The sequence below is a fragment of the Corythoichthys intestinalis genome, chromosome 9 (genome assembly GCF_030265065.1).
Source record: "Corythoichthys intestinalis isolate RoL2023-P3 chromosome 9, ASM3026506v1, whole genome shotgun sequence".
NCBI classification, from domain to species: domain Eukaryota; kingdom Metazoa; phylum Chordata; class Actinopteri; order Syngnathiformes; family Syngnathidae; genus Corythoichthys; species Corythoichthys intestinalis.
In genome coordinates this window covers 59,613,386-59,627,032 of record NC_080403.1, presented here as the reverse complement: position 1 = coordinate 59,627,032, position 13,647 = coordinate 59,613,386, and the positions used below count along the sequence as shown (strand labels likewise).

Here is a 13,647-nt window from a genome sequence, read left to right as displayed (position 1 = left end):
CTGAATAATGAATTCATTCAGTCATTCCGGCGTCACGATACTATTGGCGGCAAATTTTCCCGATATTTGCCCGGTAGACAGTAAAGGATCGCTTACAAGCCGTTTGCAAAGTCGTTCATGATTGATGTCAGGCTGGTGAAGGTCAGAATTGGGATCAAAGCAAAAGGAAGCTGAGGGAGGGACGAGAAGAAAAATGAGCTTAGGCGCGGACGGAAAATCTTCGGAAGTAACAAAAAAGCCCGAGCGAGCGGTCCCACCTGCATGCTTTGGAGCACGTTGAGGAAGTCGTTCATCCCCGTCAGATGCTGCACATCCTGAAAAATAGCCACCAGCAGCGTCGGCGTGATGGCGATGGAGCGGGTCAGCAAGACTCGCGCGAAGCGAGACCACCGCAGGTTTAAGAAACCCTTCCCGCAAAGAAAAATTGGATAAGCGCGGCGGAATTCTTTTTGGCCGGACGCAAACGTACCTCCATGACAAACTGGCCGGAGTAGGTGCCCGTCATGGTGGAGCTCTGCCCCGCCGCCAGGATGCCGATGGCCCAGATGTACAGCGCGGCGGGGCCGAAGAAACAGCCCAGAACCACCCCCTGAATATCAACGCGCATTTGCCATATCTACGTTTCTGCCATTCGATTTAGGTCACCGGATACACTTGTCGTTCAACTTCTCCAACGGCAAGTACTGACGAGCCGACGTACGTACCCCTTTGTAGATATCCACCTGCAGTGTTTCGTTGTTGAGGGGGAAAAGACCTTGGTGGGGGATGCTGGTTGTATTGCACTCCGTGTTCTGCCAGCAGAAAACAGAGGGTAAATAGTCTCGCGTACGTCTCATTTCGGCCGGAATACCCACCACGTCCATGTTGGTTTTATTGTAGAAGGCCTGGGCAAAGACGGCCACCACAAAGACGTTGATGAGGAAGGAGACAAAGAGCGCCACGGTCGACTCGATGAAGAAGTACTTGTTGGCTTCCTTGACTTCCTTCTTATTTCGACGGTCAATTTCACGAGACTGGGGCGGGAATCGGAAACAAAATCCTCCAATGTCAGCAGGGTCGGGGTTGGAAATTGACAAACGTCCGAGTGTACGTTGACATTTTGACGAGCAGACATTCCTTACGAACTGGAGGTTGAGGCACTTTGGCTAGGTTCACAAGGCACTTTTTCATCATGCACAATTCCAATTTTTGAGTCTCATCTGTTTTTTTTTTTTTTTTTTTTTTTTTGAGAGCCCGTTCAGACTGCCTTTGTCCATGAGCCCGTTCGAGTATGACGCGCATAGATAGAAAACCGAGCATGATCAGGCTTATCCTTTCTTCATTGTATTTTTCTATGCTGTGCTCAAGCCCGGCTACCGGGTGAAAACGGAGTTCAAGCTAGGCGCCGACGCTAACGCGCAGCTAATTGGCTGCCCGCCCGCCGCTCTCGCTCTTTGCTGACGTCATTCCGATTTGGGAGACTCGACAGTTCAGACCGCCGCCACATTCTGGGAAAATGTGGCCAAGATTGGATTTAAACCACATACGAAAACCAGATCGGATTTCAAATGTTCCACTTCTATGAGACTAGTCACGTTCGGACCGTCAAGTTGATGCCTCACTCGAGTCGGGAAAACACGAGAAAAAAAAAAAAAATCTGATCCGTGCGGTCTGAACCTAGCCTTTGAGATGAAAACATATTTCTATTTTGGGATCTAGTTTGCCGTGATGTAAAACTACAGGGCATAATACAGTCATGTTTCTATTATTTTGCCCCGCTCTTCTGAATGAAACGTATAAGGTGACAAAAAGTAACGTTTACTGTATTTTCCGCACTATAAGGCGCACCTAAAAGCCTTCTATTTTCTCAAAAGCCGACAGCGCGCCTCATAATCCGATGTGTCTTATATATGGATGAATATGAGTTCATCTTAGCATGACATTCCCTTTCACACAGCTTCATCTCGTGGAGGTTTTGCATAATGCAGGCCCGACGACTACTACTACTGCGCCTTACAATGCAGTGCGCCCAATATGAGAAAAGAGTTTTTTCAAATAGGCCATTCATTGAAGGCGCGCCTTATAGTGCCAAAGATAGGGTACATGTCGCACTCAGGAACGCAATAGGAAAAAGTCATTTACTGTATGTATGACAATAGCAAAACGGTTTATATTCATGTGAAGAATTTGTTGAACGACACGACTCATTGTTTTTTTTTAGTAGATTACGGCTCGAACGTCATCACAAAAAGCAAAACTTTGCGAGCGGCCTCACTGATTGACGTTTCCATGAAATTGTATTCCCCTACTCTTTGGCATTCAAGATGCCGCAGCAATACTGCCGATTCTGCCTTTTGTTAAGTTTTACAGCAGGGTGTTTTGTGGCGTCCCACAGCCAACTCTTGCGGTCACTTTGCGAGACGGTCATCGTTTTCTCGCCAATTCGATATGGCTGCGTGACGTCTCAGGCTGACGCCTACGTTGTAATGTTGTGCTTGTATGATCCTTGGACAAGATTTGTCCGTAAGTATGGACGTTTAAAAGAACGTATGTAATCTCTTAGATTTTTTTGTATGGGACGTTTTTTTGTTTATGTTTAGTCAACTTGTCTAGCGTGCTAAGCTAACGTTGTTGCTAATACTTTTGCTTGCGTACTTTTTTTTTTACGACGGTCTAAAGAGGACAATGGTTTGAGGCCATTCTAGGAATAAATCGAGTAAAAAAGGAAGAAGTTGGATTATTAAAGCGTCCTTCACTAGCCGTCTAGCTTGGGAAAAAGTCGACGCTTTGGAGTGAGGGCAGTATACTGCTAATGGCAAGCCTTGGTGGAAATGATTAAATAGCAAATGAGGAACATTTCAGTATCTTGCAAAATAAAAAGAAGATTTCTTCCTTCTCACTTTGACCAAAGCCGAGTGCAGGTAAATGTTGTGCGGCATGATGACGGCGCCGACGATGCCGACGGCCTGCTCCAGTTGCGCCGGCCCGCATCCGGCGCAGTACGGCACGAACATGCCCTTCAGGACTTCTCCTTGGTCCGGTTTCACCAGCACGTACTACGGCCGGAAAAAAAAAGAAAGTCACCTCGCCGACCGATAGCCTCGATAGGCGGAATAAAAGCCACGCGTTACCTCGTAACCGAAAGCGATAGCCATGACGGTGATAAGAAAGCCGAAGAAGGCTTCCAGTTTTCTCAGGCCTGCGAAAGCGATAAGACGCTGAGCTCTTCTCGTGCGAACTGGGATTTCGTCGTCGTCACGTACCGTATTTGTCCAAAAAGAGGAAAACGAACGTATCGGTGATGGTAATGAGTACTCCGGCCCATAAAGGAATTCTGCGCTCACATAAAACGACAAAAGAATAGCTGTTGGCAGAGTTGTCGTAGAGATAAGACAGACAAGCTACCGTACCTGCCCACGGAGAGAAGATTGAGAGCTATCGCGCAGCCGATCACCTCCTGCATGTCGGAGCCAATAATCGCTAACTCCACCATGATCCACAGGATGATCCGTGGGACCTGCGTGCGCGAAGCAATTTTACTTGAGGACATTCATTTCCATTTATTGTTATTATACATTAGTAATCAGAAGGGCGGGGCACTGTTTATCATGAACATCTAGCGGGGGGAAAGCCTTTCCACAAGGGGCCATTTTGACAAGGGAGCGCAGCGCGGACGCTTACCGTGGAATATTGCCTGTTGCAGACTTCGGCCAGGTGCATTCCGGTGACGACGCCCAGACGCGCCGCCAATCTCTGCAACAGCAGACCGATGACGGTGGCTCCCAACAACACCCATAGCAGCTGAAGAGGAGACGCCGGCTCATTGGTGAAATTCCGATCAAAATGAGAACAGCCAATGAAGAAAAAATGCACGCAAAAGTCATCTAAAAATGAGCAAGACCATTAAAATAGGAAATTGAAATCAGAAAGACCAATTTTTATATACTGCATCAGACACTCAGAACAGTGAGGCCAGTTAGGAATATGCTGTAGTTAAAAATAGCCCCGATTAAAAGGAGCTCTTCGGGTCATTTGTTTCACAAGTCAGGAGCATAAGAGCTAGAGGTGCACGGTATCCATTTTTTGAAACCGATATTGATAACTTCCTGCCCCTCAAGGCCGATACGATAACCCAATATATATATATATATATATATATATATCAGCATAGAACCACAATTTTCATGATGACACGAACAATATTATAATGAACAAAACAAAGACAACAACAGCTTTGACTTCAAAGAAAGTGCCCATACTTATTTTTTGAAATAAACATAGGTCAATCACAATCAATCAGTCAATGTCATTGATGATGTGTTCCCCTGAACAATGAGCACTGAACTGAAACAAAAGTAAACCCAACGTGGTACAGTGGTACCTCTACATACCAAGTTAATTGGTTCCAGGACCTTGTCTGTAAGTTAAAAGGTTCCTATGTCGAGCAGGATTTTCCCATAGGAATACATTAGAATTCCATTCATTGGTTCCACAGCCCCAAAACCTACACTAAATCCTTAATAAATACTGCCGGTACTATTACAAATGACAATTAAACATGGCAAAACAAATAAGGTATACATAACAATCGGAATAATATAATTATTAATAATTATTCCCGCAAATAATGTCACAAATAGGATTCTCATGTGGCGGACACTTTTTGCTGTACCTGAACGCTGACATCAGAGTGAGATAGGTCGGTGCGGTAGAGATAATACTTGGTGAGTCATTTTATAAAACACTATATCAATCTAACTGCTTAGCGAATGATACGGAATACTTTTTTCAGTCTTTGGGAAATATTGCAGGTACTGGAGATGCTAACAAAGAAATGTGTGATGTTCCCCTAACTGAAGACGCTATCAAGAAATGACATCTTTTGCTAAAGAGGGATTTATCTATAACTGCTAGATCATTAGTCTCTAAAGTCAAAGGTATTTCAAGATTAATATATGCAACGATGGCGCTTGATGTGTCAAAAGATATTTGTATCAAAATAGACAGAATTTTATGTTTTGGAAATGTACTTACTCCCACATCTTTTGGGTTGACCTGAACAATTATATCAATTCCAAAGTTGTGCCATCATTGAAAATTGTTTTTAGACATATTTTGTTTGGCCTATCCAACGTTGAAGAACCAGAAATGGATAAAAGATATGTTGTAAATCTTAACTTAATATTGGAAAAATTTCACATTCACTGTGTAAAATATACTAATCAAAGACCAAATTTTCATGTTTTTGGGAAAATGTTTTCTTGGACGATTTCAGTTCCTCTTTGAACCCCAAAGCTATAAGGACCAAAAGACTTTGCAAACAGTACGGCTTGTGTTAAGAATAACCCCGACCATTTTATTAATTATTTTGTTGTTGTTGTTGTTGTTGTAAATCTGTTGATTGTATGTGAATTGTTCGCCCATTATTTGTAGTTGTTTTAGTGTAAATAAAGTTGGTTTAAAAAAAAAAAAAAAAAAAAAAGAGAATACTTTCGCTTTCTTAAGAGCACACTCCACTGCGGAGGACAATGGCATATTGTGTCGGATAAGTTCTTAAATAAATGATAAAAACATGACAAAGCTGACGATTTCCTTGGCGATGTTACCGCAGTAATAATTGTCACCTTAACTTATAAAGACTGGCGAACGGTGGTCGGAAGAGGACCGTGGAGCTGTACTGTTGAGCCGGTGTTCTGCCAAAATCTCTACATCGGCTAAACGTCCTACATTAGTCGAATTTGACACCCAAAGTACTACCGTGCGCTCTAAACTTGTTTTGTTTAGATGCATACAGCAATAACATACTTAAAAAAATGCCTGCAGAAAACACTTAAATGTAGTTGTATCAAATATGGACGGTTTAAATACGCTACGTGACCAATGTGGTCAACTGCTTCGAAAGCTAACCCCAAAAACACAATGGATAAAAGTATGTGAGGGTAATACATGCAAAAAGTATCTTTGAGGTAGTGAAAAGGTTTTTAAATAACTACATAAAAGCAAAAATAGTGAGTACTCGCCGCTTCTAACCCATGTGCGCATGCGTGTGGATGCATGCGCAAGCGCGCTGAGCATCGTGTAGGACGCGTAGTAAGGAACGGCCGAACACCTGTTCACGGATGCGCACCCCACTCTCATGTTTTTCTATAATGTGCATCTTCATTTCAAAGGTAAGCATCACTTTTTTCCTTGTTTCACCAACTTTTTTGAAACCTGTGTTGATTTCCCATCCGCCGGGCATTCGTTTGCGGCGCTGTCGTGCCGTCGTATTTCGAGCGTGTCGTCGGATGTAGAAACAAATGGCGAGTCAAATTTTACGTCGTAGGTCGAAAAGATCGCGCGTGGAAGCGATCATATGTCGAGGTACCGCCGTATTGTGCTTTGTCAGCAGATGAAACATTTGGTGAAACGGGAGAGGAGACTTGTGGTTTTGGTTCATGAAACAACTTTCTTAACCCGGCAATTGTAGGACAGCAAGCTTATCGATAACCAAAAGGCCTCTCACGAAGCATAACACTGGAAAATTCAAACTAGTGTTGTATCGGTCGCGAACGATTCGTTCTTTTTGAACGAATTGTTTGGGTGAACGAGACCGAACTAATCACCATCTGCACTGATTCGTTCTAGGAAGTTGGTGCTTGTTCACTGCGTGGGAGGGCGTTGAGCAAGCGGCAGCGTCTTCTGACATCGCACACGACCAATCAGACGCCAGCCTCATCGCGGGCAGGGGAGGGACCGGAAATAGAATCAGGGCGTATGTCACTCACTTCCACGTGTGGCCAATGAGCAGCCAGCGTGCAGACAGGGGGGCAAGACTGAGTTTTGTCACTTCCCGTTCAGTGACTCGGTCCTCCGGTTCCTGACCTAGCTTGCTGCTAACTTGACTTTCCAGTAATGAATATGCGGTGAACAAATCAAAAAATGAAAGGAAAGGACTTTGTCACATATTTGTTAACGTGGAGCCTATCAAATGCAGCTCAAAAAGACAAAAACACCACACAAATCTAGCGAGCATGGTTTAGTGTACTACTTTTCTCAACAGACTCGCGACTACCTATTACCACATACTATCAAATTTACAGTAATTTAAAACACGGGTAGCTACGAGGCAAGCAAAAGCTGAGCTGCGGTCGCGTGACGGCAATGAAGGGGGCAAAGAACTGTCACTATAAGGAGGCTTCATGGCAGCGATATTTACCTCATATGTGCACAGAAAAAAATATTTAGTATGATCACCATAATACTGATTTGCAATGAAACGGTATATACATGTCCATTTTTTCCAAGTGTTTTGTTTATTTTTTTTTTTCGTGTCAGGTGTTGGTTGGTTTGACAAATCATGTCAATCCGTCCATCATGTGCTACTCAAGCGCCCCAAAACAACGCACATGGACACGGGAGATGTCGCAATATGTCTACATTTTTCTTAACAGACTAATGAGAGTAGAAAGGCGATATCGTAAAGAGCAAACAATTATTTCTTGTCAGCATTTGACGATCTGAGATGCGGGGACGACAGGGGAGCTGACCTGATTATTTTATTTATTAATACCAGTGCAAAAATTCAAAACGATCACCATAATACTGATTTGCAATGAAACTGTATATACATGTCAATTTTTTCCGAGTGTTTTTTTTTTTTTTCGTGTCAGAGCGTGTCGGTTGGTTTGACAAATTATGTCAATCCGTCCATCATGCGCTACTGAAGCGCCCCAAAACAACGCACGCAGACACGGGAGATGTCGCAATATGTCTACATTTTTCTTAACAGACTAATGAGGGTAGAAAGGCGACATCTTAAAGAGCAAGCAATCATTTCTCGTCAGCATTTGACGATCTGAGATGCGGGGACGACAGGGGAGTTGACCGGATTATTTTATTTATTAATACCACTGCAAAAATTCAATACGATCATCTTAATACTGATTTGCAATTAAACTGTCAAATATCAAAATGTAGTATTGTCTTTATTTCAGAGCAGCACATTCGACAACTAGCTATTTACATTTATAGTTTTAACAATAGTAACTAAAAATAATAGTGATTAGCATAAAAACAAAAATACAACAGAGCGAGAGGTAAATATGATGTGTTGGTCGTTCCATATTTTGAAATTAAACTTTCGATTTATTTTTATTTTCGTGACAGCAAGCATTGTAAATGTGATCAAGAACATGCTAAAGAAAGTCCGTGCGCTCCCGACCCCAACCCCCCGCTCCCCCCACAAAAGGAAAATGTTTAACCGTGTCCTCAATCGAAATGCAAGCACGAGCCATGACTTTGAGCCCATAGAACTAGGACAGACGACGCGTAAGTTCTCCCTCGCTTTTGCAGCAGCGGGAGGGAGACGAGGCTGTCTGTGAAAGGAGAATGATATTGCCTGTCACTCATTACTGAAACTACGACGAGCGGTCAATGAGGAGCCTGTGTGCAAGAGAGAGGGAGGGACCAAGAATGTCACTTCCCGTTCAGTTATACTGCGAAGCGGTCTTTGGTGATTCGTTCGGCAACGTCACTTCCCGTTCACTAACCGAACGATTCATTTGGGCGGGGAGGGAGATGAGGGGGGCGAACGATTCGTTGAACGATTCGTTTGAACGAATCTTTTTACTGAACGATCCGGAATGGATTCGTTTACTCAAGTGAACGACAGATCCCGTCACTAATTCAAACATTTGCAAATTGCCATTGTAAGGTTTATCACTCAGTGATGGACAAACACGGCCTCTAGAACAGTAAGAAAACCTTGCATACTGACAAAACAGGAGTGGAAACAAACGCACACATCCCAATCCATTGACACTAAGGCTGTAACGGTACACGTAATAGTATTGAACCGTTTCGGTACGTGGCGCTCGGTTCGGAACGGACGCGTACCGAACGAGTTTCTGACGTAATGTAACCCTTACTTTTCGAGGCTGTGAGTCAATCGGGTTACAGTTTCTTTGTGTAGATTATATTTACTTCGTCTTCTCTACTATAATGAGGACCAACACGGTAGGACAGTATAACCCATAAACGTCAACAGCGCGACGTGGCCGCCGCGAGAACGCAGGCGTTAGAGTCAATCGGCCAATGCACACCAGTCACAGTGCGGCCGCGGATGCGTCCCAGAAGCGGCTCAGCGTGACGCACGCGAAAAGAACCGCACTTTATTATTTGCCCTCCTGCGTCAATACTACTACCGGTAGCTAGGATCGGGCAGACCGGAAGTCACTCGTGTAAAAATACGGTGGATACGGTCGATTTTCATACTAATATGCAATTGTAACATACTTTTTGAGTCCATCAGATCTCTTGAGTGGTAGATCGGGGCACAGTTGACTTGTCTTTGTTGATCTACTGCTGTCTTCTCTGCTATAATAATAACCAACACGGCCCCGTGTTCAATACAAAACCCTCCTACCACAACAAAACAAGTAGGAACTAATATTCACATAGGAACTAAAGTTATCCAACATAAAATATGCAATATAAATGAATACTACATCACATTTGTAAAATATAAAAACATCATCAAATAAATAACAGCCCATTTCAATAAAATACATTGAAATGAGCTAAAACACCTGTAATTAAATATTAAGAATAATACACACATCCTGCTTACACAAATAAATTTATTCATTTCTGTGTGGCACTTTAACTTGAGAAAATCCACCAATAAAGCTTTTGAAAACACTTCATAAGAAAAAAAAATTTTTCATTGAGGCATTTCATTTGTAAATACATGTTAAAATCTTTGTCATTGGGATTGTTTTTCTCTTTAGCACAGGACTTCTTTTTTCTTCTTTCTTTCAGAAAGAAAGCTGACCAATAAGCAGGGTCTGAAAAGCAAATTGTTGTTGGATTATCTTTAAATACCCGCTACTTTTTGAGCAGAATTCTAGCTTTGTATAGGCTAATGTTCCTATTGTTGAAAGCACAAAAGTGTGTAATAAACAGTGTTGTTAATCTTACTGAAAAAAAGTAATTATAGTTACAAATTACTTCTCCCAAAAAGTAATTGCGTTAGTAACTCAATTACCTGAATGTAAGAGTAATTAGTTACTTGGCAAAGTAATTGGTGATAATTACTTTTTTTTTCCCTGAAAAAAATAAATAAAAAAACCACATTGGCCACACTATGTGAATTTTTTTGTGAAGGTTTTTGGTACAATTGGCCTGAGCCCAATTCTTTACCCTAAGTTACCCTTTACCCTGAATCAACTGTTAAAAGTTGTTAAAATTGCTCCCATTATTGCATTAGTTCCCTTCTCTCTACTTTCGACATATGAAAGTTTTAAAACTGTTTCATCATTTAAAGATAGATTCAAGTCAAGATTTTGCCGATTTAGAAGTATTTTAGATAAAAAGTTACTTAGATTCGCTAGGAAGGTTCTCTACAACAGAGCCGTCCTAAAAAGTCTACTGCTTTAAGATGGCGGCTGTCTACTAACTCATTTAGTGCCATGTCTGTCATTTTGCATCTAGTTATATCTATGTACAGTATATGTGATATCTACCATGTCTACCATATCTACCATAACATGTGGGCGTAGTTTGAAGGCTATCGGCTACAACATGTATTATTGGAGCTACCTAGCATCGCGTTTGCTCGGCGTCACAACTTTCTTGCCTCCTCCCTACTCCTGCTCTGCTCTGTCGTCTCGGTGAGTCCGTCTCCCTCAGACTTTTCGACCAATATAGTAACACATAGTAACGCATGCCTTTCCGTCCTCAGTAACGGTAACGGCGTTGCCAAGATGAGAAAAGTAATTAATTAGATTACCCACTACTGAAAAAAATAACGCCGTTAGTAACGCCGTTATATTGTAACGCCGTTATTAACAACGCTGGTAATAAACAACTATATTTTGCATTTTGTTTTCTTACTGTACCAAAAATGAACCGAACCGTGAACTCCAAACCGAGGTACGTACCGAACCGAGATTTTTGTGTACCGTTACACCCCTAACTGACACTGTGCCAAAATTAATATTAATAGGCCCGATAATGTATAATGTTATTGGATTCATCGGGATGATGTCATAATTCCTATTATCGGACCGATAATTGTCGTGCACCTCTAATAAGAGCCGGCCGATCATTATGATTTTTCTCATTCCGGATGAGCTGCTGGAGCATCAGCATCCCGACTGATTTTGGTGTCAAGACCTGTCAATCTACTATGGCGACAAGATCATAATCATCAGCAACAGCAGGGGAGTTAGGCAATGCAGCCTGATATTAGGTGGGCATATGGAGCCTCCTGTCACTCCGTTCACAGCCACTCTTTTGGCTTAAGTCGTGAAAATCAATCTACAGGGTGACCCAAAAAAAAGTTTACACTGCCATAATACAACTTAAATGCCATGTTTATTCATTTTAGAATTAGAATTTAATCACAAATTATACATTATTGGAAAGAACATGTACAGTACACTCTATTTTAGAGCTGTCCCGACTAGTCGACATAGTCGACGTCATCGATGACGTAAATCCGTCGACGAGCACAACATCCCGTCGACGGTTAATGAAGGGTTAAAAATATATATGCGTGGAAAGTTAGAATGTCGGATGCTGTTTGCAAGCGGGGAAAGCGGCACAAAGCCAAAAAAAGCGCACCAGAGTGTCCAAAACATTGACTTATTTCAAAGAAACAAAGGAGAGTACACTCTTCTGTCCTGTCTCTTCAATGCCAAGCTTGGCTGCACGTCGGCCATAAATAAACACCTCAAGCGCCTTCACGCAGTTTGGAATTTTTTTTTTTTTTTTCATTTTTTGTACACCAGAGGGTGCTGTCGCCTTACTAAATAATAATGTTTCATTGACAATGGGCCTATAAGTGCTATTAGTATTGTTCTTAATGCTAATTGAAAGGTATATTTTATGGCATAGAAAATTATATAAGGTTAAAAGGTCATAAATATATACAGTATATACAGTGATTGCACTCAAGGGAGAGATTGTCAATGATAAGGTAATAAATTAAGGTAAAGGCAATTCATATAGGCAATTCATTGACATATAAATTTGGTTTAAAAGGAAAAAGGTGAGAAGTTTTTGTTAATTTCTAATTGTGTTGCTTTATTTGTGTGCACCGTAGCTCTTACAGTGTGTTTACATCAAGGATGGAATAAAAGTTGTAAACCATCAGTTTAAGAGACCATCTTTTCAATCGGGATGCTACACTAGTTAATTCTATTAGCATTTGAACTCATTGTTTATTTGTGATTTATTATTGTTATTTACGTGTTTATTTGTACTTTAATAAATAATTTGAGTGTTCCAATATGTTTTTGTGAATTGATAAGCGTCAACAAAAATTTCATTGCTAAATTAGTAAAAAAAAAGAAATATATATATATATATATATATATATATATATATAATTTTTTTTTTTTATTATTATTATTATTAGATTAGTCGACTAATCGTAAAAATAGTCGGCTGACTAATCGGGAGAAAATTAGTCGTTTGGGACAGCCCTACTCTATTTTTCAATGTGTCCTCCCTTAAGTGTCACAACAGGCGCCTGCGGAACGCTTGACAGGTCTTCTTTATGCAGGATGCTGTCATCTTTTCCCAAGATCTAACAATGGACCTCTCCAAGGCTGCCACAGAAGTTTGTGGCTTCTTACAGGCACCGTCCTCCACAGTTGCCCATATGCTATAATCCAGGGGCTTGAGATCTGGACTCTGGGGTGGCCACATATCAACTTTTTGGTCCGCACAGATCCAGACCCAGGTTTTCGTGAGGCTGTTCCAGTATCTTTCAGCTTCTTTTTAACTTTGTAGACTGCACATCTGGATATTCTCAGATTTGCTGCAATCTCAGTAGGTGTCAGCAATTCAGGTACAGCTAAAGTTTTCTTCATTTTCAGCAGAAGCACAGGAATTGTAGAGACGAGAGATTACCAGCTGCATTGAGGGACCTTAATGAATCACTTAAGCATGACAACCTATTTAGATACGTTTCAGTGGCTTTTAAACAAGCAGTCAACTGAGTGTAAACTTTTTTTTGGAGTCACCCTCTAGAGCGCCTTTCAAAATGACTACTTTTGCTGACAATTAAAATCAATCGAAACGGAAGAGTATTTGAAGAGAATCATTCACCTTAAATCCAGCTTTAGCTCCAGACTGCAGGTCAGACTCAATGTTCCCCGGATCTAAGTAAGCAATGCTCATCAAGAAGCCGGGCCCGGTGAAAGCCCAGAGTTTCCGGAAACTAAACACCTGAAAAATAAAAACGGGCCACTTTTCTTCTGGAATATGGTACCATTTGAAGAAGATGTACCATGAAGGATCATTTACTATTTATTTTGAGCTCTCGTTCGTACCTGATTGACATTTCCGGGTATGGCCACCTTCTCTTCAAAGTAAGTGGAGAAGGGTTCATCCAAATCTGCAGGCGAGGACGGAGGGGAGACGGAGTTGTACCGGTTGCTCTGTAGGTCCCCGTTGTCGTGAGGGGAATCCTCTAAAACAATCGTCGGCACGCATCGGGGGGGGGGGGGGGGGGGGGGGGACACACACAGAGATGAGCATCGCGGAAACAATCCATAATAACGTGGACACTTTGGGCAGTGTCTCCGCCCCCCCCAAAGGCGGCCGTTCTTATTCAGCAAACGTGCCGTCTGTCCCGATCAAAAAAGTGATAAGAACATTCTTACGCAAGTCGACAGT

General features: G+C 42.0%; 1 protein-coding gene across 3 annotated transcripts in view; it reads right to left on the bottom strand.

The window, feature by feature from the left end:
• slc11a2 (solute carrier family 11 member 2) overlaps positions 1-13,647 on the bottom strand; it is a 33,604-nt gene that overhangs the window by 15,563 nt on the left and 4,394 nt on the right. For 2 of the 3 annotated variants that reach the window (XR_009064329.1, XM_057845033.1), the window contains exons 3-13: positions 13,302-13,441; positions 13,078-13,197; positions 3,661-3,780; positions 3,390-3,496; positions 3,243-3,313; positions 3,111-3,178; positions 2,880-3,035; positions 855-1,013; positions 705-791; positions 470-589; positions 97-407 (exon numbers count right to left, since the gene is read on the bottom strand). Coding sequence is in view for 2 of the 3 variants with exons in the window: in XM_057845033.1 (XP_057701016.1) it covers positions 97-407; positions 470-589; positions 705-791; positions 855-1,013; positions 2,880-3,035; positions 3,111-3,178; positions 3,243-3,313; positions 3,390-3,496; positions 3,661-3,780; positions 13,078-13,197; positions 13,302-13,441 (1,459 nt within the window). In the remaining variant the exon portion in view is untranslated. The remainder of the gene's footprint in view (positions 1-96; positions 408-469; positions 590-704; positions 792-854; positions 1,014-2,879; positions 3,036-3,110; positions 3,179-3,242; positions 3,314-3,389; positions 3,497-3,660; positions 3,781-13,077; positions 13,198-13,301; positions 13,442-13,647) is intronic. The other variant, XM_057845034.1, reaches the window with a different exon arrangement.